The sequence below is a fragment of the Podarcis bocagei genome, assembly GCF_964188305.1.
Source record: "Podarcis bocagei genome assembly, chromosome: 17".
NCBI lineage: Eukaryota > Metazoa > Chordata > Lepidosauria > Squamata > Lacertidae > Podarcis > Podarcis bocagei.
The window spans coordinates 40,481,880-40,503,216 of record NC_138143.1 but is presented as its reverse complement, the minus strand read 5'-3'; the positions used below and the strand labels follow the sequence as shown (position 1 = coordinate 40,503,216).

The 21,337-nt window shown below is 45.8% G+C and overlaps 1 protein-coding gene across 2 annotated transcripts; it reads left to right on the top strand.

Moving 5' to 3' along the window:
- Positions 1-337: 337 nt before the first annotated feature.
- On the top strand, positions 338-20,929 carry LPCAT3 (lysophosphatidylcholine acyltransferase 3). 2 transcript variants are annotated; one of them, XM_081176657.1, is made up of 13 exons: positions 338-512; positions 11,731-11,838; positions 11,950-12,056; positions 12,207-12,300; positions 12,828-12,865; positions 14,414-14,592; positions 14,954-15,062; positions 16,666-16,752; positions 16,857-17,023; positions 18,767-18,914; positions 20,118-20,276; positions 20,380-20,506; positions 20,602-20,929. In XM_081176657.1, the coding sequence occupies exons 1-12, from the start codon at positions 386-388 to the stop codon at positions 20,494-20,496; spliced, it is 1,440 nt and encodes a 479-aa protein (XP_081032783.1). In that variant the 5' UTR covers positions 338-385; the 3' UTR covers positions 20,497-20,506; positions 20,602-20,929. The 2 variants fall into 2 exon arrangements, with proteins under 2 accessions (XP_081032783.1, XP_081032784.1); XM_081176658.1 differs by lacking the exon at positions 338-512 and adding an exon at positions 4,837-5,098.
- Positions 20,930-21,337: the final 408 nt, after the last annotated feature.

Here is a 21,337-nt window from a genome sequence, read left to right as displayed (position 1 = left end):
CTGAAGGGAGCCAATGAGAAGCGGGGATCCGCCTCGCGCTCGGGACGCCGCCCTTCCTCCCCAATAGGAAACGGCTTCCCCCCTCCCTCTCCCCCCTCCCACTCCGAGACGCCGCCCTCTCGCGTGGGGGGGGGCAGGGAGGCGTGAGTAACCTTTGCCTCAGTTACGCTCCGGAGCCGCTCGCCCCGCCCCCTGCCACCTGTTAGCCAATGAGGCGCGGGAGCCGGCGGCCCGGAGGCCAATAGGCCCGAGAGGCGGGGCGCCGCGGGAGGGGGCGTGGCTTGGGTGAGGGGGCCGCCGCGCCGCCGCCGCCGGTCCTGCCAGTGCCGTTTGCCGGGCGTCGGAAGGGGTCGCCAGAGCGGGTCCAGTCGGGCGGGCGGAGAAGATGGCGGACGAGGGCGGCGGCGGCGGCGCCGGGGCCGGTTTCCACATAGCCACCAGCCTGGCGGAGGTGGCGAGCTCGCTGGGCACTTCGGAGCAGGCGCTGCGCCTCATCCTGTCCATTTTCATGGGTGGGTAAGGGACGGGGCGGAGCGGCGGGTGGTGGTGCTGCTGTGCGAGAGAGGGAAGGGAGCGGGTCGTGGCTTGCGGGCGGGACACCCCGTTCCCACGTACCCCGCGCACACGTGTCTGGCATGGAGGAGGGCAGGCGGGCCCTTCTCACCTGTGGCGCGAGGGATCGAGCCACACCCGCCCAAAGCCCATTCCTCTTTCCTGCACATGGTCCAGATGTTCCTATTTTCGTCTACAAGCCGCCTTGAGCCCCTGTCGGGGGGGGGGGGAGGAAGGCGGGGTAGGAATAAACAGAATAATTATAATAACCCGCATGTTCTCTGAAATGCACTTCCTGGGGAAACTGGGAGGGAGGCTGTAGCAGGTGGTTAACATGCAGAGGAAGTGGGGGGGGGGTTGTTTGGGTTTTTTTGGTAGCCCGTTGCATCTGGAGGATCTTAATTGTTTTACAAGTAAAGTTATGAGAATAAATCTTGAGGAGCAGGTGCTGGGAAAGAACTCTGCTGGAGAGCCACTGCTACTTCTTCTCAGTAGGCCACTGAGGGCTGTATGGAGAAATAGTCTGATTTACCATAAGGCTGCTTATCCTAAATTGCAGTTGTAGTCTGTGTGTCTGTGTGTCTGTGTCTGTGAGAGAGAGAGAACAGGAAATGGTGGGCTGCCCTTCTGTGTGGGCTTCTTAGAAGCATGTGGCTGATCACTTCGAAACAGGGAAAGGTTCTTCTGTTTGATCTAGCAAGGCTGTTCTTGTATATATACTGACCTCCATAGCCTTTCTGGCCTCTGTTCCCCTTGCCTTTGTTACAGATGTCTGCCATAGAGATTGGGATCAGCAAGTTGTTTGACTGACTGTCTGCCAAGGAAGGGGACAGCAAGACTTACCTACTTTTAATAACTGTGTAGAAGACAGAACTTGAGTTAAGCAGTGTCTTCTCAGTCCCATGCAGTGGGTTTCACATACCAGTCTTCTTTCTCAGAATCCATAAAAGCTTATGCTGTAATAAGTCAGCTAGTCTTAAGGGTCCTGCAGAACTCTGCTGTTTGTTTTACATAGCTGTCAAAGCCATGGGAACCCTACGGTCCTTCATTACATGTATGGCAAAGGTGGCTAACCTCTAGGCCTCCAGATGTTGTTGCAGATGGTGTGCTAGGCCTAGCACACCATCTGCAACAACATCTGGAGGCCTAGAGGTAGGGGGGGTAGTACCTCTGCTGGGGGACACACCATGCTCCTTCTGGGGTAGTTTGTCCTGTCCACCTTTGATCCTCACCCTGCACTCAGTTCTCACCTGTGGCTCCTAGAAGCTGTTGCAATGTGATAGCAGCCACACCCCAGGAAACGGCTTCAACTGGCTGGCTAAACCAGGTGAGGGCAGTTGATGGGTCTCAAATCCTTGGTGAGTTAGGGACTTCCCCTGCATGCGAAGACAGGCTCCGGCGGGCGGAGCAGATGAAACCAATGGTGTGTCCAGTGGTCAAGTAGGCAGTTTCTGCACATGCCATAGAGGGAATTGAGGGGCAGATGAAGCTTGTCAGCTTGGAAAGGTAGCCCATCTAGGAGAAGGAAAACTCTGATCCTAAACCTCAGCTGCCTTGTGGAGCACCTTCAGGAGATGAAAAGGCTAAGGGGTAAACCCCACAAATCCAGAGTGGAGTTCCCAAAACAGTTGGATGTTGCCTTGTACACTTCATTTTGGCAACTCCTGCAGCCAAGCTGGTGCCAAATATATTGCTTTGTTTTCCTTTGGACCATATCAGCAAGGCTGAGAGGGGAGTCTTCTTGTTTGAGCAACCCAGGACCTCCACACACACTGCCCAGGCTTGCGCCCCAGGAAGGCCGCTTCGGTGCTGCTAACGTAGTGGTTTGCCAGACAGACACCAACAACAATTCCCATCATCCCTTGAGCATTGCTAACTGGAGCTAATGGGAGTTAAGAGTTCAACATCTGGAGGATCTTAGGTTGGCCACTCCTAATCTACAATCACTCCTTGCGTACAGGTGTGTGAAATTAGCACTGATCTGCCATTAAGAGTTAGAGCAGTGAGCACTGAATAAGGGCAGCTTGGCTCCTTTCCTTTTTTCATGATTGCACAGAAGAAGGAAGCAGAAACAGGTGCAGTTACTTTTCACTCCTACAAATGTTCTGTGCAGTTCTTAAAGGTGCATGAGTTCAGCTGCCTACCTTCAAATGTGGTTTGTTTGGTTGTTGTTGTTGTTTTGCTTTTGATGTTTTAAGGGATGGCATCCAATTTCGTTGCACTTTGTACAATGTTGCACTTGTGTAATGACAATAAAGAATCTATTCTATTCTATTCTATTCTGAATCAGCAATCACCCCCTGGCTACAGGTGCTTGAAACTCCTGGTGGTCTGCCTGCAGCCCAAGTCTAGGGCAGAAAAATACAGTATATGAGTGACCTTGGGAGCACATATGCATGTCATAAAATGAATAGTGCTGGAGTTGTAACCTGTGACACAGTTCTAAGCATACTTCCATTGACATATTTCTAAGTAGACATGGTTAGGGCTGGAGAATTTCTAGTTCTGTCTGCCCTATTCCAAGTCCAGCACGACACAAGAAAAGAAAGGGTGGAAGGATTCCAGGTTATTTTTAGATGAAAGAAAGGTTATGTCTCCAAGCATCAGTGAAGATTGTGGGGGCACCATGTTGAGTGCTGCACATTGCTGGGCTCATGGCACCACATGCAGATTGATAGGCAGGCTTGAAAGTAAAGGATGAGTCATAGCTATGTTTTGGATTTGTGGCTTCCCAACAGCCTTTACAATGGATATGGATGGCTTAGGGTGGTTTTTCTGAATTCTGACAGTCTTCTAAGTCTAATTCACTCTTAGTCCTCTCTTTGGCAGGAAAGTGCATACCATCTTTACACCATTGAATTTGTGTGTGCCGTCTGCTGCTGTGCATAAGGATCTGTAAGTTTGGGCATGAATCAAACTTGGCATTAGAAGTGAACAATTACAGGACATCTCAAATTTCCTCCTAAAGCCAGCTAGCCAGACGGCTTGGAGAGGCACTGCTATGGCAGGAACTCTCTCCAGCTCTCATGGTTAATATACGTTTTGGTGGCACAAAGCTAAGTTCTGCTAGGAGGAAAGCATATCTGCGTTCCACAGAAGCCCTCTTTGCAGTTTTGTGTGTGTGTTCCCAGGCCAAAATAAATAGTCCCTCAATTCAGAGCTGCAACGTTAGAATGTCTTTTTCTGTGTTCCTTTGGATCTCTTGGCATTCTGAAATGTGGATGGTGGACTCTCTTTTTTCCAGGGAGACCTGTTCAGCTAAATATGAATCACTATCACCAGGCTTAATTTTAAAATGTTTTGGTTTTTAGATGTTTAGGAATGCATATCAAAGGAAAAAGATATCTGGCTGTGTTCAGTTACAGATAGGTAGCCGTGTTGGTCTGCCATAGTCAAAATAAAAAAATTCCTTCCAGTAGCACCTTAAAGACCAACTAAGTTAGTTCTTGGTATGAGCTTTCGTGTGCATGCACACTTCTTCAGATACACACCTAATTTGTTTTAGGTGAATTTAGGTGTGTATCTGAAGAAGTGTGCATGCACACGAAAGCTCATACCAAGAACTAACTTAGTTGGTCTTTAAGGTGCTACTGGAAGGATTTTTTTATTTTGGCTGTGTTCAGTTTAACTAGGAGGACTGTATCTTAATTGTGCAAATGAAAACTAGCTCTGGGTTTATGTAAAGACCTCTGATGGGGAAACCTGAGGTGGTAATACTCCAAGATGGAACCACTGTGCTTTCAAACAGGATAGTGGTGATGCTTCCAATGAAGCAATGCTCTAGGGACCTATTTATGGTCTCTCTTACTTGCTTTTGCCAATCACTTCCAAAAACCAACTACTTCAGTTTAAATTCTCCACATGTCTTAGTCTCAGTTTAGACCAAGCATGATCATGTGTGTTTTCTCAGAAGTAAAAGGTTTGCATTGCACATACTGTGGAGAAGCATCCAAACCTGACTGGGAACTCTGCTAAGGTGTGGCTGTCTTAACTATCAGGATCATGTGGGAAAGTTGGATCACTGTTAATTATTGAGTAGGGCGAGGCAGATCTGCTGATCTTGCTATCAACTGATCTCACGTGAGAAGTATTGTGTAAATGTACTGCACTCCAGAGGTTCAGCATTGTCAAAATGCAGCACATCTTTCTTGAGCCACACAGTTCCTTCCTCACTTTGATGGTCAAGAACATTATTGCTAATTTCAGGAGGCTCTTACTAATTTCTTTCTCTTGATCCTCACTTGCAGGTTTTCTGGGATGATTTTGTAAATGAAACTGGAACCAATCTCCTCTTTCAGAACCTCCCAGTTTGCCAAACCCACAGTGGCCATCCAGTTTCCAGAATGTGCCAGAGCCAGTGACCATGATCAGCATGTCACTTGCACCGCCACACTCTCATACCTTAGGTCAGGGAGTAATTAACTTGTGGTCCTCCAGATGCGGTCCTACTATTCCCAACACCTGTGACTATTCACCATGCTTCTTGGGGCTGATGGGAGTCCAGTCACATCTGGAGGGGGACAGGTACCCACCTCTGCCTTATCAGGTAATGAAATGAAAGAAGACAAGTATCCACTGTGTGGTGTAGTGGTTAAGAGCGGTAGACTCGTAATCTGGTGAACTAGGTTCACGTCTCTGCTCCTCCACATGCAGCTGCTGGGTGACCTTGGGCTAGTCACACTTCTCTGAAGTCTCTCAGCCCCACTCACTTCACAGAGTGTTTGTTGTGGGGAAGGAAGGGAAAGGAGAATGTTAGCCGCTTTGAGACTCCTTCAGGTAGTGATAAAGAGGGATATAAAATCCAAACTCCTCCTCCTTTCCCAAACAAGCTTCTTGCCCTCTTTTCCTTCTCATTGGGGCACCAGATTTCTCCTAACCCCTGACACCTGTCAGCAGTTTCTTCCCACTAAGGCTTGATGCAGAGCACTCCTTCATTTGGGGGGGGGGGGCTATTCCCTTCTGGTCAGTGCAGAATACTTCACTCCCGCAATAACTTTTGCCATTTCTATCCATGTGCCATATTTTTATGAACAGTGAGAGAGGAGACTTAAAGGGATTGACAGAATAAATCTTAGAAAAACCACTTGGACCTGTTTTAAATCTAGACCAATCATTTTTCAAGCTTTTTTTCTGTATCTGTTTTGAAGTGTGCACTCTACTCTTGTGTTCCTTACAAAGATAAAATAGCCTGTCTATCTCAGATGTATCTGATGCTGGTTACATCAGTCTTGTGTATCTGATGCTGGTTACATCAGTCTTCTTTATAAGATTAGTGATGGTGTGCGTTATTGCCTATCTCCTTCTCCACTTGCCAGAGGTGCCCCACCTGCTCTGTCTCTTGCCTTCTGTTCCCTACCCCAGTGTTTCCCAACCCTTTTCCGACCGTGGCCCCCTTCCCACCTTGTTTCCTTCCTGTGCCCCCACCCCAGGGGGACAGCTCCTCCTCCAATAAGTAAAAATCAATACAAATCTGAGTTTCTGCCTCCCCCCAACAAAAATCCTGGCTATGCCCATGCCCCGCCCCCATCCTACTGGTAGAAAGGTAGCTATTTAAATGTTTTGTTTGTAAATCGAACAAGTTTTATTTATAATTTTAATAATTGATACAAAATGCAATTACATAAAATGATAGGAACATAATGAAATATTGTTGAAGCAGAAGAACACAGAATCATGGAGCTGGAAGAGACCCCAAAGGTCATCTTTCTAGTCCATCCCACTTCTATGTAGGAAACTCGGCTAAAGCATCCATGACAGATGGCCAGCCAACCTCTGCTTAGAAACCTCCAAGGAAGGAGAGTCCAGAACCTCCCGAGGGAGATCCATCTTCTGTGAATTATAAAAACTAAACAATGATTATTTGACCCAGAGGAGGAAACCTACAGATACAGTCCAAAAGGCGCACAGGGAGTTCTGCATATATGGGAGAATTTTAAAAGGCTTCACTGACCTGGTGCAAAAAGATCTTGTCATCCGGAGGTGCCCTGGCTGCCTAGATAAAACACTGCAGCCCCAAACACACTTACCTGGGAGTAAGGTCCACTGAATTCAGTACAGCTTTCTTCTGAGTAGGCACTTACTTACCAGATGCAAGTCAGCAGCATCAGATCCCCCTCGGCTAGACGGTGGGGTGGGTTGCACCCTGCACTTTGCAGAGTTGGGCCCAGGCTGCCACTGGGCCCAGCACTGGCAGCAGCAGCAACAAGCAGCTCCGGCTCTCCCAGCCCTACCATTGCCACCCCACCACCAGGCCTGAGCTGGGGGTTCTGGATTGCAAGCTCTACTGGTCAAAACGGGAGCCTCAGCGATTGCCCTCTCCCCCCCGAAACAAACCAGGACTGCTCCAGGAAAACACACGTGGCAAAAAGGAGTCCTAGGCCCTGGTGGCCCGCCCCCTTACCCGCTGTGATTGGCCAAGTGGATAGCCAGTCAATCAGGATTTTAAAAAATAATGATTTCCCTCTCTTCACTTATCACTTCCCTCTGTGGCCCCCTAGGCTGGTGCTATGCCCCCCCCCCCAATTTGTGCGATTTTATCTTGTGGCCCCCTTGGATTACGTTGGGGGCCCCCAGGGGGCCATATGGTTCCCAAGTTGGGAAACACTGCTCAGCCCTACCCAACTCCATTGCCTTTAAGTTATGCTAAGGTAACGGCTCTGCAGGGCTGCATATGTGGGACACTGTGACTGTTCCCTTGTCTGTAAACAGACAGTTCACTATCTCTCTGCCAGGCAAGGTGGTTGTACTTCAAGGTGCACACTCGGGAGCCACTGTGCACACGGAACTCCTAGTAAGCATAAGCTACAGCACTTTACAAAATGCCCTGTACCGTCATTCCTTCTGGAAATGCAATCCTATATGGCATGAGCTGTATCGTAATTGGATCTTGCCCTAGCTTCACCTGTGCTTTCAGCACCACACCTTATTGGAGGCAGCTTTACTCATCTCAGGTGAGCGTTGGATTAAAAGTGCATTTATGCCAATGGGCATTGTGTAAGATCTACAGGAAGACAGCATTTTGAACTAATATCCAGCACTGATCATGCTCCTCACATTTTTACCGAATGAATGCTTTCATTTACTATGTAGTACTTCTGCTTTTTCCATGTCAGGTCTCCAGCTAGCTTCTTAACTGTCACAATCTTCCATATAATAGTTTCTGTATTCATTTGCCGGTAGTGTTTTTGGCCCTCTAGTATAAGGTTACCAGCTTTTTTTCAATGAATCCGGGGACACTTTTCAACTTCGGTGGATTTTGTATGGGGACTGATTCGTAAATCCGGGGACTGTCCCCGGGAAACAGGGACGTCTGGCAACCTTTCTCTAGTACTCTTTTGGTACTTGAAGTGGAAAGTTAACCTTCAGCACTAGCATGTCGGCTGCCTTTGATGCCCAGCATTTGGGGCTTTCGTTCTCAGCTGTCTAGTGATACTATGATATCAGCATTCTGTACCTCTCACGCTCCTTCTACATGTTTTCATGTCTCTGGATGCATTGATATGGTTGGATGTGAACAAGATTCGCAGTGCACAAAGTCTGCTATGTTTCCACCAACTCACTTTTGACTGTGTGCTCGTTCCACAGCCTGTCCCCGAGAAGAAGGGTTTGCTACTGATAGCTCAGTTGGTTAGAGTGGTGCTAACAATGCCAGGGTTGCAGGTTTAATCCCCATATGGGACAGCAGTGCATTCCTGTATTGCAGACGGCTGGACTACGATTCTATGATCTTGAGTTGGGTCATTGGTTTATTAGCCCAGTACTGCTCACTCTTGATTGGCATCAACTTCCCAAGGTGTTGGAAAGAGAGTGATATTTCCTAGCGCAGGAACCTGGGATGTTTTTACTGGAGGGGCTGGAAATACAACCTGGGACATTCAGCTTGCAACACCTGTGCTGTACCACAGACAGGTGACCCTTCCCAGGTGAGCATTGCCAGGTCCTCAGGAAGTCTAATGTTGGATTATATAACATTCTTTTGGATACATGTTGAGGTCAGGGATGGCCATGCCAGGAGAGAATCTGAGGGGGCAGTTTGGGGTCACTAAGAAAGGGATCAGAATAGGAGGAATACAAATTTGACACACAGCGTACAATCGATTGGGGAGTTCTGTGCAAACCCCATTGTCACGTACCACTGGTGCAGCTCCGAACTGTATCAGATAGGGCCTCGACAGGATAATTTCCCCAAACATTGATCCCTCTTATCTTATTTTTATTACAAGAATTTCTGCCCTGCTTCTCAAATAATTCCTAGGGTGACTTACGGTACTGTAATACAAAATCCAATAAAACATTTAAAATGTATGAAAGCACTCTAAAAATATAAGAAGGTAGCAACAAATCACCAGCCGAGATAAAAACTGATTGGACTAAGAGGCCTGGAAAATAGCCTCGCTGCTGAAATGATTTCAAAGGAGGCAGCAGGTCAGCCTCCTTGAGGAGAGCGGCCCACTGTTGGGTGGCCACAGCCAGGAAGGGCCAGTCCCCAGCTGGATACTGGTCACATCTCCAGTAGAAGGGAACCCAGAGACGGACCTCACTGAAGATCTAATGGGAGTGGACAGGGAAGGTGCTAGTAAGATCTCCTCCTGGTCCAGACTGTAAGCAGTGCTCTGTGTAAATACTACCTGCTTTTTCTTCATCAAGCTCCTAGGCAAAGCCTCTGGTATTATGAGTACATTGGAATCATGACTCTCAGTTTCATGGTGTTCAGAGACTCTTAGTTTATGGTTGCTCTACGTCCTCAACTTTGCCAAGAACTTTGCCACCTACCTCCTACCGTCAGGAGCATTCTGAGAATCAGCATTTCTTTTGGAACTCCTTGCTTTTATGGCTGCAAAGATAAGTTTGGAGCGAATAGTGCCTGTGATTAACGACATCATTGCATTGGCAAGGCGTGTCATAAGAACAATAATCCACATTGCGTACCAGAACATTTGTGTGTGAATTTATCCCTTAAAATTACTGCTTGGTCCTGGATCTTGATAGCTAGTTATTTTTTTAGTTTGAGAGAAGAGAAGCAGTGTATCTGGCTGCATTAGTTTGTCTTCCGCTTTCCAGGAAAGTTGAAGTGTGACAGCCCTTGTAGCTCAGGGTGCTCTTAGAAATAAGCGCTCACCAACTTATTTCTTTTTATCCTACAATCATTACTGGGAAACTAAGGTTTTGCAGATTTCTACAGTGCTTCAGAAACTTGTTTCACCAGAGGTGCAAGTGTGCTAAATTGGTGTGTCATGCATCATCTCAATTTGTTTTTTAAAAATCTAGTGAGTATCTGCAGTCTAAAAGCTCCCAAGAATGTGGCTGCTGCTAATTCTGCTAAAAGGATTAGGTGGCACAGAACAAGACTAATGGGATTTGAACCTTTGATTCCATTAGTAAATCATTAAACCTGAGGGTGGGGAGTAGGAACCTTGAGGCTTGAAGCCTTTGGGCTATAAACTTGTGGATTTGTCGATGTGTTTCTTTAATTTCAAAACAAACAAAATAATGGAGTACAACCTCACAGGATTGGTATGAGGGTAAATGCAAGAGAAGTTGTAGCTGTGCTATATATCTGATATTAAAATAATCCAGAAAGCTCTGTAGGAGACTCATAAATAAACCACTTCTTCAGGGGAAAGGAGTGTGAGATCCAATTACAGTGTCACTTGGTTACTAGGTAATATTTATAGCATGGCCGGTTGTACTGGAGAGCAATGGTAAAATATGTCTTGTGTGGTCGATTACACTTACTAGAATCTAGTTCATTGTGCAACTGGCTGAAATGTGCAACTGTCAGTCATGAATGGGAGGGGGAGAGAGAGCAGAGGTGAGGCAAGGGGGAGCTCTTGGTTAGAACAGCGTTGCAGTTCAGAGCGTTGAAGGACCTGATGCAGACTTACAAAATGTTAGAGAGAGTAAAACTTGTGTAATCAGTAAACTGCCTGAATACGAAATAAGCGACTCAGGAAATTTTACTGGTAAGTTTATCGTTGGCGTTTTGGAATGAGGCGTGTGTGAAACAAATCATTTTAATTTACAAGGGTTCTTTGGGATGGCACATGGCATTTTGGTCTATCCTGCACCCTAGAATACGTTGCAGCTCATCACAGGTTCTTGGTCAACTCCAGCTCCCCAACATCCAGGTCATGGGGGCGGGTGGGGGTAGCAAGTTTTGCCGCTTCTGCACCAGTGTCTCCAAATGCAGCACTTTAGTTCTTCCTCCATAGAACTGAACTGGAAAAAAGTAAAGGTTTGTTTAGGGTGTCAGCCAAAGCTTCCCCCAGTCCTTTCTTCCAAAGCTCTGTTTCTTAGTCACTTTAAATTGTTGAGTACAGAGAGAAAGATGTGGCAGCATCACAGTGAATTGTGCTAAAAGAACATTTTATTATTATCATTATTTATTAAATTTGTATACCACTCTGAAGATCACACCATCACACTTAGCAGAATTAGTATGCCTGGGCAGTATTCTGGGTGTGTGGAGAAACCAAGGATACTCAGCCATTGTCAACAGCCCAGTTAAAACTGACTCAGGAAGCATCTTAAGCAGTGGGTGGAGATTTTTTTCTGTCTCCATGGGGCAGATCTTTATCAGGATTAGCCTTGTGGGTCTGTTAGAAGATTGATGCAGTTTTCCAGGGTTTCTACTTCCAAAGGGTGTCTAATTTTACTTTTTTCCTCTGATCATTACATAGTGTTGGACATCTGATGTAGTTCTCTTGTCATTGAGAACTGGTGCTCATTTAAAAATGCTGTCATAATTTTTGTATGGTTTGAAGTCTTTATAAAATTTTATCTGTGCCTCTTTTGGGGTTTTTAATTTTGCTTTTTCCCCTCAAAAAATGTTTATGGGTTCTCTCATTTTCTACTCAAATTGAAATACTGCCCCTCAATGAGTACAAACTTAATTCACAAAATGTTTTGGGGTATGTGTACCCCTGCGTCCCCCCCAGGAAAAAAAAACCCTGGAGCAAGGCACTCTTAACTTCCCTGTTCCTCCTTACAGACTGGGCTGAGTCTAGAAGATAGCCATGAGCTCACAGTAAAGTCTTATTTAGCTAATGTGAGTCCTAAACAGTCAGTTTGGTGCGCCCTCTGCGTCCCTTGGATAGTAGAATAATCAAAAGGGAATGCTTTTATAGAATCCATTTGTGTTCGTCTGGACTGATCTGTGTTCCTATTCTTTCCCTATAGGATACCCTTTTGCCTTGTTCCAGCGCTATTTCCTTTTCCAGAAAGACCTCTACCTCATACACCTGTACAACACGCTAACGGGGCTCTCGGTTGCCTACTTCAACTTTGGTAAGGGGGGCTGAGAAGATGGCTGCCCGACCAGTGAGTACCAGAGTGGGGGTGGGGGGGCGATGTTGCTTTCCCTTGCGGTTTCTAATTGTCTCACATTTACCTCCTCAGGGCCGCAGTTCTGTCACTCCCTCATATGTGTCTTCGTTCAGTTTCTCATACTGAGGCTCATGGGCCGCACAGTCACTGCCGTCGGCACTTCCTTCTGCTTTCAGATGGTAAACCTGTTCCTTCTGTGTTCCTCTCTGAGGTTCTGATCTTGCTGTCTTTTGCTCTGCCCAGCAAGAGCTGAGCAGGAGCCTGGGGAGTGGGGGCGGGAAGGCAGATAGAGGAAGCAGTGGTTTATCCTCACGGCTAATGTCTTTCAGATATATCTGATGGCCGGCTATTTCTTCACTGCCACAGAGAGCTATGACATCAAATGGACCATGCCACACTGTGTTTTGACTCTCAAGCTGATAGGTAAGCAATTTTGCTCATCCAGTTCTGTTCCATCGCCGTACTTTGGCGCCACAGATTCCCTCCTACGGTCCAGCTATGTTTCTCTTTTAAAACGTGTACAGTCGTGCCTTGGTTTGCGAACGAACGCCTTGCGGCTCAAACATTTTGGCTCCTGAATGCCGCAAACTCAGAAGTGACTGTTCCAGTTTGCGACCTATTTTTGGAAGCCGAAGGTCTGATGGGGCTTCCATGGCTTCCGATTGGCTGCAGGACCTTCCTGCAGACAATCAGAAGGCACACTTTGGTTTCCGAACGTTTTGGAAGTCGGAACAGACTTCCGGAACGGATTCCGTTCAAGAACCAAGCTACGACTGTATTGGGAAATCCCAGGGCAGATTACATGGGGCTTCCAGTAGCCTCTCAAGCAGATAGTAACCTGGTTCATACTCACTGAACTGCAACATTGGGTTTTTCAGGCCATTCGGTGGGCTGACTTTTTGTACAGTGTTGGCCTCCTTGATTATATTGGTATCTCTTTCTACCCCTAGGTTTGGTCATTGATTACTATGATGGCAGAAAGGAAGTGGTGAGTGAAATGGAATCATTTTCTTTCCCCCATTCCTCTCAACGGGATTGTGTTCAGGGGAGTTATTGGAGATAAAGGCTGTAGCAATTAGGAAAGGGTCCTGTGAAGCAGGCTGGGTATCCAGGAAAGTGTTTTTTTCAGGGTAGAAACTGTCCACTTCTCAAACAGGTTATGAGTGAACCTCTAAATTCCAAACACTTGTACAAACAAGCACAGAGGAAAAATCTGGTATAAGAAGTCAAAAGTCAGGCTGTTAAGAGAATCAGAAAGTTACAGATACAGTGGTACCTCGGAAGTCGAACGGAATCTGCTCCGGAAGTCCGTTTGACTTCCAAAACGTTCAAGAACCAAGGCGTGGCTTCCAATTAGCTGCAGGAAGCTCTTGTAGCCAGTCAGAAGCCACGACGGACGTTCAGGTTCCAAAGAACGTTCACAAACCAGAACAATCACTTCTGGGTTTGCGACGTTTGGGAGCAAGGCGTTCGACTTCCAAGGTACGACTGTATTTGAAAGATGAGGCAGTGAAAGCAAAAAAGGTGCAAGAAGCAAACAAAGCTGGCAGACTTACAAAGCCCTGGTTACAAAGAAAATGGGACCAAAATTCCTAAGCCATTTTGATCACCTTAACACTACACAGACACACAACTCACTTTCTTATTTTAAAGTTATCCTTGGGGCTGAGCAGAAAATGTGCTTCATCCAATCCAAGTGAGACTTGATAAACTTGGCCCATGAGAAGATGACTTGAAACTTCCAGTCTGAGGGGGCGGTCAGCTGGGACGTTGAATATGCTGAAACACCTATGAAGCATTAATCCACTCACACCTGTCAACGGCAGTATCCAGATCATGATTTGAGGGGGAGGGCAGGACTCCCAACTCATGCCTTTGCTTTTGTGCATAAGGGCTGCTGGGAACAAGGCCAGAAAAATGAAGGGCTCTTTTAAATGAAGTTTCTTTTAAACAGGCCACAGGCCTGAGGCAAAGATTACAGATAATAGAGTGATGACTTAAGGGAAAAAATAGCAAATAAAGTTGGTGCAAATGCTGACTTTGTATCCTCCCGCTCCTTTGCAAAAACCTCCTGCTTTCAGGTCTATCAAGCAGTATTTCTTCAAGTTTGGACATATGTGGGTGGGAGTGGGGGTTAGTTCATTTGAGGAGGTTAGGGAGGATTGGGTAGAGAAATGCTATCTGTTACTGTGCCCTTGAGCTTATCATGGCTTCTTCTGTGCCAGTCCCTGCTTCCATTTCTAGAACTCCAGGGAATAAAGCCAGAAACAGTTGCAGTTGACAAGTCCTTAGGAAAGCAAATACCAGAACAGTTCGCTGTTAGGATTATGAACGACACTACAAAGCATGCTATGAACCTAGAGATTTCTGTCCATGATTGACCTATGGGATTCCTAATGGTGGATCTTGTTCTTCAAAGCATTTAGAGCAAGTGAGTTAGGCAGCTTTAAGACTAACAAAAAATCTCATGCATGCAAGCAAAAGCAAATTCACGAATGCTGATGCTGTTGTTGGTGTCTTTATTATTTTTCTACAGCAGGCTCTCACTCCTGAACAACGACAGTTTGCCGTTCGGGGAGTTCCTACTTTACTGGAAGTCACTGGCTTCGTGTATTTCTATGGTGGCTTCATGGTGGGGCCACAGTTCTCCATGACACAATATCATAAGCTGACAAGAGGCGAGTTGACTGACGTTCCAGGCCAGAGACCCAACAGGTAATTTTCCTTGCCCCGCTTCCCAGTGCCTGGAGTATTCTTGTCCATAGTGCTACTAATCAAGACTCCAAACATTGTGGGGTGTGGGGCATTCCAGCTTCCTCATGGTGCTGATTCCAAAATCCATGTAAGGGCTATAACTTTATTGGGTCAAGCAAAATATTACAGACTCATGTGCAGTGCCCAAGATTTCAAGTTCTCCAGGGTTCCCCCCCAAAAAGGTAGTCATTGTAATTAAAAGCACATAACATTGTCCATTTAAGCCACAGTCCACTTTCCCTTTGTTCTGAAATAGTGCACCGCTGGATGACTGATTTCCTCTCTCCTCCCTCCCTCCCCCGCTCCCCAACGTTCATTTCAGCTTTGTGCCTGCCCTTAAACGCCTGGGCTTGGGCCTCTTCTTCATGGTAGTCTACACTGTCGTGGCCCCATACATCCCTGAGGAATACCTTGTCTCAGATGCTTACCTGGTAAGAAGGGCTTGGAGGAAAAAGAGCGGTAACTCCAGGAGGAATAGTATTAGTAATTATTATAATTATTATTATTGCTAGAGTATTTGTATGTGGTCTAAACCACAGAGCCTAGGGCTTGCCGATCAGAAGGTCGGCAGTTCGAATCCCCGCAACAGGGTGAGCTCCCGTTGCTCTGTCCCTGCTCCTGCCAACCTAGCAGTTCGAAAGCATGTCAAAGTGCAAGTAGATAATAGCCCCACTGATCCTCTGTGACCAGTACCTGTCAGGCTGGCAGGCAGCAGTCCTGAACACCCTTCAGAAACTGGGGTTTGCCTCTCAAGCCCTTCTAAGACTGGGGTGGGGCCAGGCAAAAGCTACGGTCAGGCAAAGAATCATAGACACCGAGAGACAACAGGACTGCTCTAGGTGCCCCGACTATAAAACTGAAGAAATCGAGAGAGATATAGCCGCACCGGCAGCATATCTCTTCTTTCTCGTACCCAAAAATGCAAGAAGGGCCTTTACACTCGCCAGAAGCCTGGTTCTGCCCTTGCCGGTCCTGGAAGGAGCCTTTAAAAAAGTCCCATATGCTCAGAGAGTTTGTGCTTGTTCGTTGGGGGATATAGGAAGCCTAGAGCATTTGTTCTTTAGATGTCCCTTTTATGAAGAGGCACATAGTGAGACCATTGATCCCCTGCTGGTGAGTCTCGCTGACCTCCCAGAAAAGCAAAGATTTGACCTTTTCCTGTTAGGCAAAGATCATAAGGCGACCTGGATGGTTGCCAGCTTCTGTGTACAGATCTGTAGGCGCAAACAATCCCCCGACTCAAACTAGTTTGTTAAGAAAATCCCCGAACTCGGTTCCATGGGTGACTCTGGGTCATCTCTCTGCAGTAGCTTATCTTAAAGTTTTAAGTGTCTATACGCTTATCACATTTATAAATTTTAAATTTATGGTTGTACATTGTTTTAAATGTTTGTTTTCCTTATGGGATTGTACCCCCAAGTGTGTTTTATAAGCTGGTCTCTGACCATAATAAATTATCTATCTACCTTGAGTCCAAGTACTTTCTCAGCTAGAAGAAGCTTTTGTCTCTGTCCCATCTCCATGCATCTTCTTTTTCCATGAACCACCATAAACACTTGCATGAGAATGTATAATTCTAAACAAAAATCTACACTTCCACCCAAAACTACATGAGAAACAACTTGGTTTGTATTGAATGCATTCAAAACATTGCATGCCTTTAAATTTTCCTGCTGCTTTTTTAATTATGTATATATATACATAAATGTGTACTGCCAACTATATGAAAAGCATCCTTAGATATTTTACAAATCCTGTTTGCATTATACATCTATGAGAATATTTTAATACTAGTTTTACCTACCACAACCCAGCTTTATATGCCATTTCTCTGTACTGTTGCAACTGCACTCGAGTTTTTTGAGATGAGCCACAGGTTCTTCCCAGAGTTGCATGTTTGATTCATCATTAGGTTCTTGTTTCTTGAATGTTGCAACTGAGCAGACTCTCCGATCATAGCAAGTTCATTGAAGTCTTGCCTCTGATTTCCAGGGCAAAGCTCACCTCACAGATATTTTTTTTTGTTTCCTGCAGGAACAGCCCTTCTGGTTCCGCTGCGTTTATATATTGATCTGGGGCAAGACGATGCTCTATAAGTATGTTACCTGCTGGCTGGTCACGGTAAGCCTGGAAGCTAAACTTGGCCTGCAAAACCACTTTCGCCTGTTGAGTAAGGCCAAGCAGTGTCAAGACAACTTGTTAATCTTCGCCCGGTTTCGTTGCAGGAAGGAGTCTGCATCATCACGGGACTTGGCTACAATGGAAAGGATGAAAAGGGGAGGCCAAAGTGGGATGCTTGTGCTAACATGAAAGTCTGGCTATTCGAGACAACCCCTTATTTTACAGGCACCATCGCCTCCTTCAACACTAACACCAACGCCTGGGTGGCTCGGTGAGCAATGCTGATAGCTTTTCTGCAGAACAGTTGGCCCCAGACCTGGATAGAGAGGAGGTAGCCTTTTGTACAAGACCAGAAAAAGTCCGGAGGCTATCTATTTTTTTGTGTTTACTACCTTGGCCCACTTTTGAAATGTGAGCAGTGTTGTTTAAAAAAGCATATATCCAGAGCTTAAGGGAAATCAGTAGAAATAACAGTGGGCAGGGACAGGGCTTCTGTGCTCACGATTAGCACAATGTAGTAAGTCTCCTTGTTTGAACTCAGTAGGATTTATTTCTTGATTAGATTTACTACTAAGTAAAGCAATCTTACTTAGTAAATGTATACCCACCATTCTTTGCCCATGGTACTCTAGGTGTAATATAGAGTGTAATATAGAAGGCTCCTTTGGTGGTTTCCCAACCAGGAAGTGAGCAAGCCTGAGACCTGCTTAGCCTCAGCAAGCCACAAAAGCACCATGTACCTTCCCAGCATGCACACAAAATCTCTGGGATGGGGGAACCTGTGGCCCTTCAGATGTTGCCACATGGTGTGGCTCCTGGCCATGCTGTCTAGGGTAGTACCATTTGGGAGTTGAACAACATTTGAAGGGGCCACAGGTTCACCATGCCTCACCTAATGTCTTTGTGCATAATCCAGCTGCTCCACAGTAGATTCACATGATTACCTTCTTCAGAGCAAGGTGTTCATCCCCAACCCATTTTTCCTTCTTTACATCACCTGGAGTGGTGACGACTATGCAACTATCCTTATCTTGCAAAATGGCTTGACAAAGTCCTGTTATGAATTACAAGCTGGTAACATTTGGAGCTGGTGGGATTGTGATTTTTAATACCCTGAGTGGTATTCAAATAGGTTTGACTCAGAGGAGACGAAATGAATGGACCTAATTTAGTCACTTTCGTTAATTTCACTCAGTCTGCTCTGAGTAAATCGTAGTTGACTACCACCTTGGCTACTCTGGGAATTGTACAGCACCAATCAAGAAAGTGCTTTTACACATGAAATAGAAAATATCCGCTGCATGCCTATGATAGTGGAAATGGATTCCACACAAAGTTTGAGCCCCCAGAACCGCTCATTGAGAAATTAAGCTGGAACGCAAGTTGTTCAACTTGAGGGTTTTCTTGTGGGCAAATGATGTTTGTATTTACCTAACTGAAAAGCATTCTCCATATCTTTTAGAAACCAGTCCAATAAAGAAAAAAATTCATGCAGTAAAATAAAACCTATATGAAGGTTGTCACAACAAATCTAAGATACAGAACACAAATTATTCTAAGAAGTTAGCTAATTAAGAGGTTAGAAGTGATCACCATGGCAGTCTATAGCAATAGATTTAACTTGCACAGAAATCTTGTATATAAAGAAAGCCATAGCGCAGTACCAAAGCTTACGTCCCAAGTTTGATTCTTAGCATCTAATTACTCTGTTTGCCCAGTGCCTCCACCCCAATCTAACTAAAACCAGCTTTTTCCATAAAATTGAGATCAAATTATTTCTGCTACATGGAGAAAAAGATAACTTTGAACCAGGGCCCGCCAGTGTTTTTAAGTGCTGGTTTAAAACCCTTTTCTTTTGCTGTTTGAGCCTCCTGCAGCAAAAAACCAAACCAAAACTTGATGAAACCACCATTACGTTTTTGAGATGACACTGTTTCTTTTCTTGAGAAAACTAAATGGTGATTAATGCCTTCAGGACTGGCAACTGAAAGAATTTATTGTTTTCCATCTACAGCTACATTTATAAGCGGTTGAAATTCCTGGGGAACAAGTTATTATCTCAAGCACTGTCCTTGCTTTTCCTGGCTATCTGGCATGGTCTGCACTGTGGATACTTGGTGTGCTTCCAAATGGAGTTCCTCATTGTCATTGTTGAGAGACAGGTGAGGAGCTTTAAATGAGTGGTGTTAGTAGGACTGTTGCTAAAGTCAACCTCTAGGTCAGGGCGGCCCAACTTTCCATTCCAAGTGGGCTGCAAGAGTCCTTCAACACAGAAGCCATGGGCTGCACACAGCCTTATTTCACTGGAGGTGGGAAGTGAGGCAAAAGCTTTGATGTCCCCTCCCAGCCCTCTTCTTAAAGTCGCTGCCTTCCCAGAGGCTTAGGGAAAAGAGGCAGAAGGCTCTGGGAAGGTCCTAAAGCCCACCCACCTACTCCCTAAAGTGCTAACTATACTTAGGGAAGGAGATGGGAGGACTCTAGGACCCTGTCAGAGCCTTAAGGCCTCATTCCCAAAATCTAGAGTCTCACCCAGCTTTGGTATGGCAGCAGGAGGTGGCTCACCTTGATCTAGGTACTATGCCTTTCTTGGAAAGTCCTCCATCAGATCTTATAAATTGGCAACACCAGATTGCCAGGAAGGATGTGGAATGAAGTTTCTGAATTGGAGGTTAGTTGACTTCTTCCTTGTGTGATTCCTCAGTGAGCAGCATCATGTTGGGTTTTGGTTTTTCAGGCTATCTTTTGTGTTCTAGACTGGAGAATGAAAGAAAATGTTTTCTTCTCACTACAGTACCCAAGGCTAAGACTTTGGTTTTCGTAAATGCCAATGAATCAAACCGATTTAAGATTGGGGGCTATAGGTTGACAGCCATATTAAGCAGTCAATTTATTATACATGTCCCTTCAGTGAAATCTAATTCAGTAGACCAGGCTAGGGTGCCTGTGTTCATCCTACATTTTTGTTGACTCCCAGCTCATGCCCAGCATAGCGGATGGGCAGGGGTGGGGGATTAGTCCAGCAACATCTGGAGGTCTGCAGTTTCCCCATCCCTGTTTCATGTGTAGTCTGGTTTTAGACCACACAAAACTCTGGCTCATGCTGTCTCAACTCAACCCTGCCCACAAACTAGCTTTTTGAGGGGTTTACTGACCACTGACAAGCCACAGCTGGGCTGCTGTTCCACCTTAAGAGCTGCTGCTCATTAGATTCTAGTACTGAACAAATAGAAATCAGAAAAACAGTTAAGACCTGTCCCGTCAGTGGAAGCTCATACTATGGTGTGGGCCCTTAACTGCTGTTAGTACAAAGTAAGGTTTGGTGTTGTCTGATCCTAGCCATAGAGACCAAGTTCTTCTTGTTACAGCTTATTGACCTGGTACACGACAGTCCACCTCTGGCTGCCATGGCCTCGACCACTATCTTGCGGCCTTTCTTCTACGTGATTCAGCAAGCTTTCCACTGGATGTTCATGGGATATTCTCTGGTGCCATTTTGCCTCTTCAGTTTGGAAAAGTGGCTCAAGGTACTGAATAAGTCTAATCCATGGGGAAAGTGGACTCCCCCCCCCCCCCTTACTGTCAGCAGTAGCATGTCTTAACTCTCGCTTCCTCATTCGCTCCTTCTAGGTATACAAGTCTATTTATTTCCTAGGCCACGTGGTGTTCTTCACATTACTGTTTGCAATGCCTTACATGCGGAAAGTACTTGTGCCACGAAAAGAAAAGTTAAAGAAAGCCGAGTAACAACCAAAAGGTAAAAAAAAAGAAAAAGGCATGGGGGTGTGCTACTGCTTCATAAGCAGAATCAGGTGGCATGCAGCTAATTAATTTTGCTTCTTTCTCTTCTAGATTGTACCACGCGTGCATTTATTATGGGGATGGTAGAAGCATCACCTGCCAAACTTGCTGCGGTCAAACCCATGCAGAGTGACATTGGGAAAAGAGCACAGGGGCAAAGACCCCAGATTGAGGGGGACTGGGGAACTGGCTGCAAACTCCCTCCCCCCTTCTACAGGTTGCCTTATCTCTCAACTTCTCCCTACGGACACTCCAGTCTCTGGAAATGTCAGATGATTGTAAAGCACTCGACGCAGCTGCCATCTAGGAATGGAGCCACCGCCTGACTTTTTCTACTTTCCAATTCTGTTAGATAAAATTGGTCCCAGTTGGTTTTTCACTTGTGCCTCATCTGCTTTTTAAAAAAACAAACCGGCTGGGGAAGCTGGTGCTGTTTCTATCTCCTAGCTTTGTAGGCAAGGGGAAAGATAGGTTAGTGGTGCTCATAAGCTACACAGGAGCATGTGGGACTCCAGATCCACCCGCATTGTTTTAGGTAAATCGAAGGACGATCCTCTGTTGTAACAACTGCTGCGACCCTCCAGCTATTGTTGGACATCTTGGCTATGGGGCCATCATAAAAGGCCAGAGACACTGGGAATGACAGCAGAACAATATCTGAAGGGCTTTAGATTTACTGTGCTATAGGTATACACACTAAGGTTGCTACTTCATTTTCGTACTTTGCTGCATGTCCTTTTATACAACACCAACTGAGCAGAAAAATCTTTTTCCTGCTATGTTTTAA

Coding starts and splice junctions, on each gene's coding strand:
- LPCAT3 (XM_081176657.1), top strand. CDS start 386: ATGGCGGACGAGGGCGGCGGCGGCGGCGCCGGGGCCGGTTTCCACATA. Junction 12,301..12,827: donor TTTGACTCTCAAGCTGATAG/GTAAGCAATTTT, acceptor TTCTACCCCTAG/GTTTGGTCATTGATTACTAT. Junction 18,915..20,117: donor TTGTCATTGTTGAGAGACAG/GTGAGGAGCTTT, acceptor TTCTTGTTACAG/CTTATTGACCTGGTACACGA.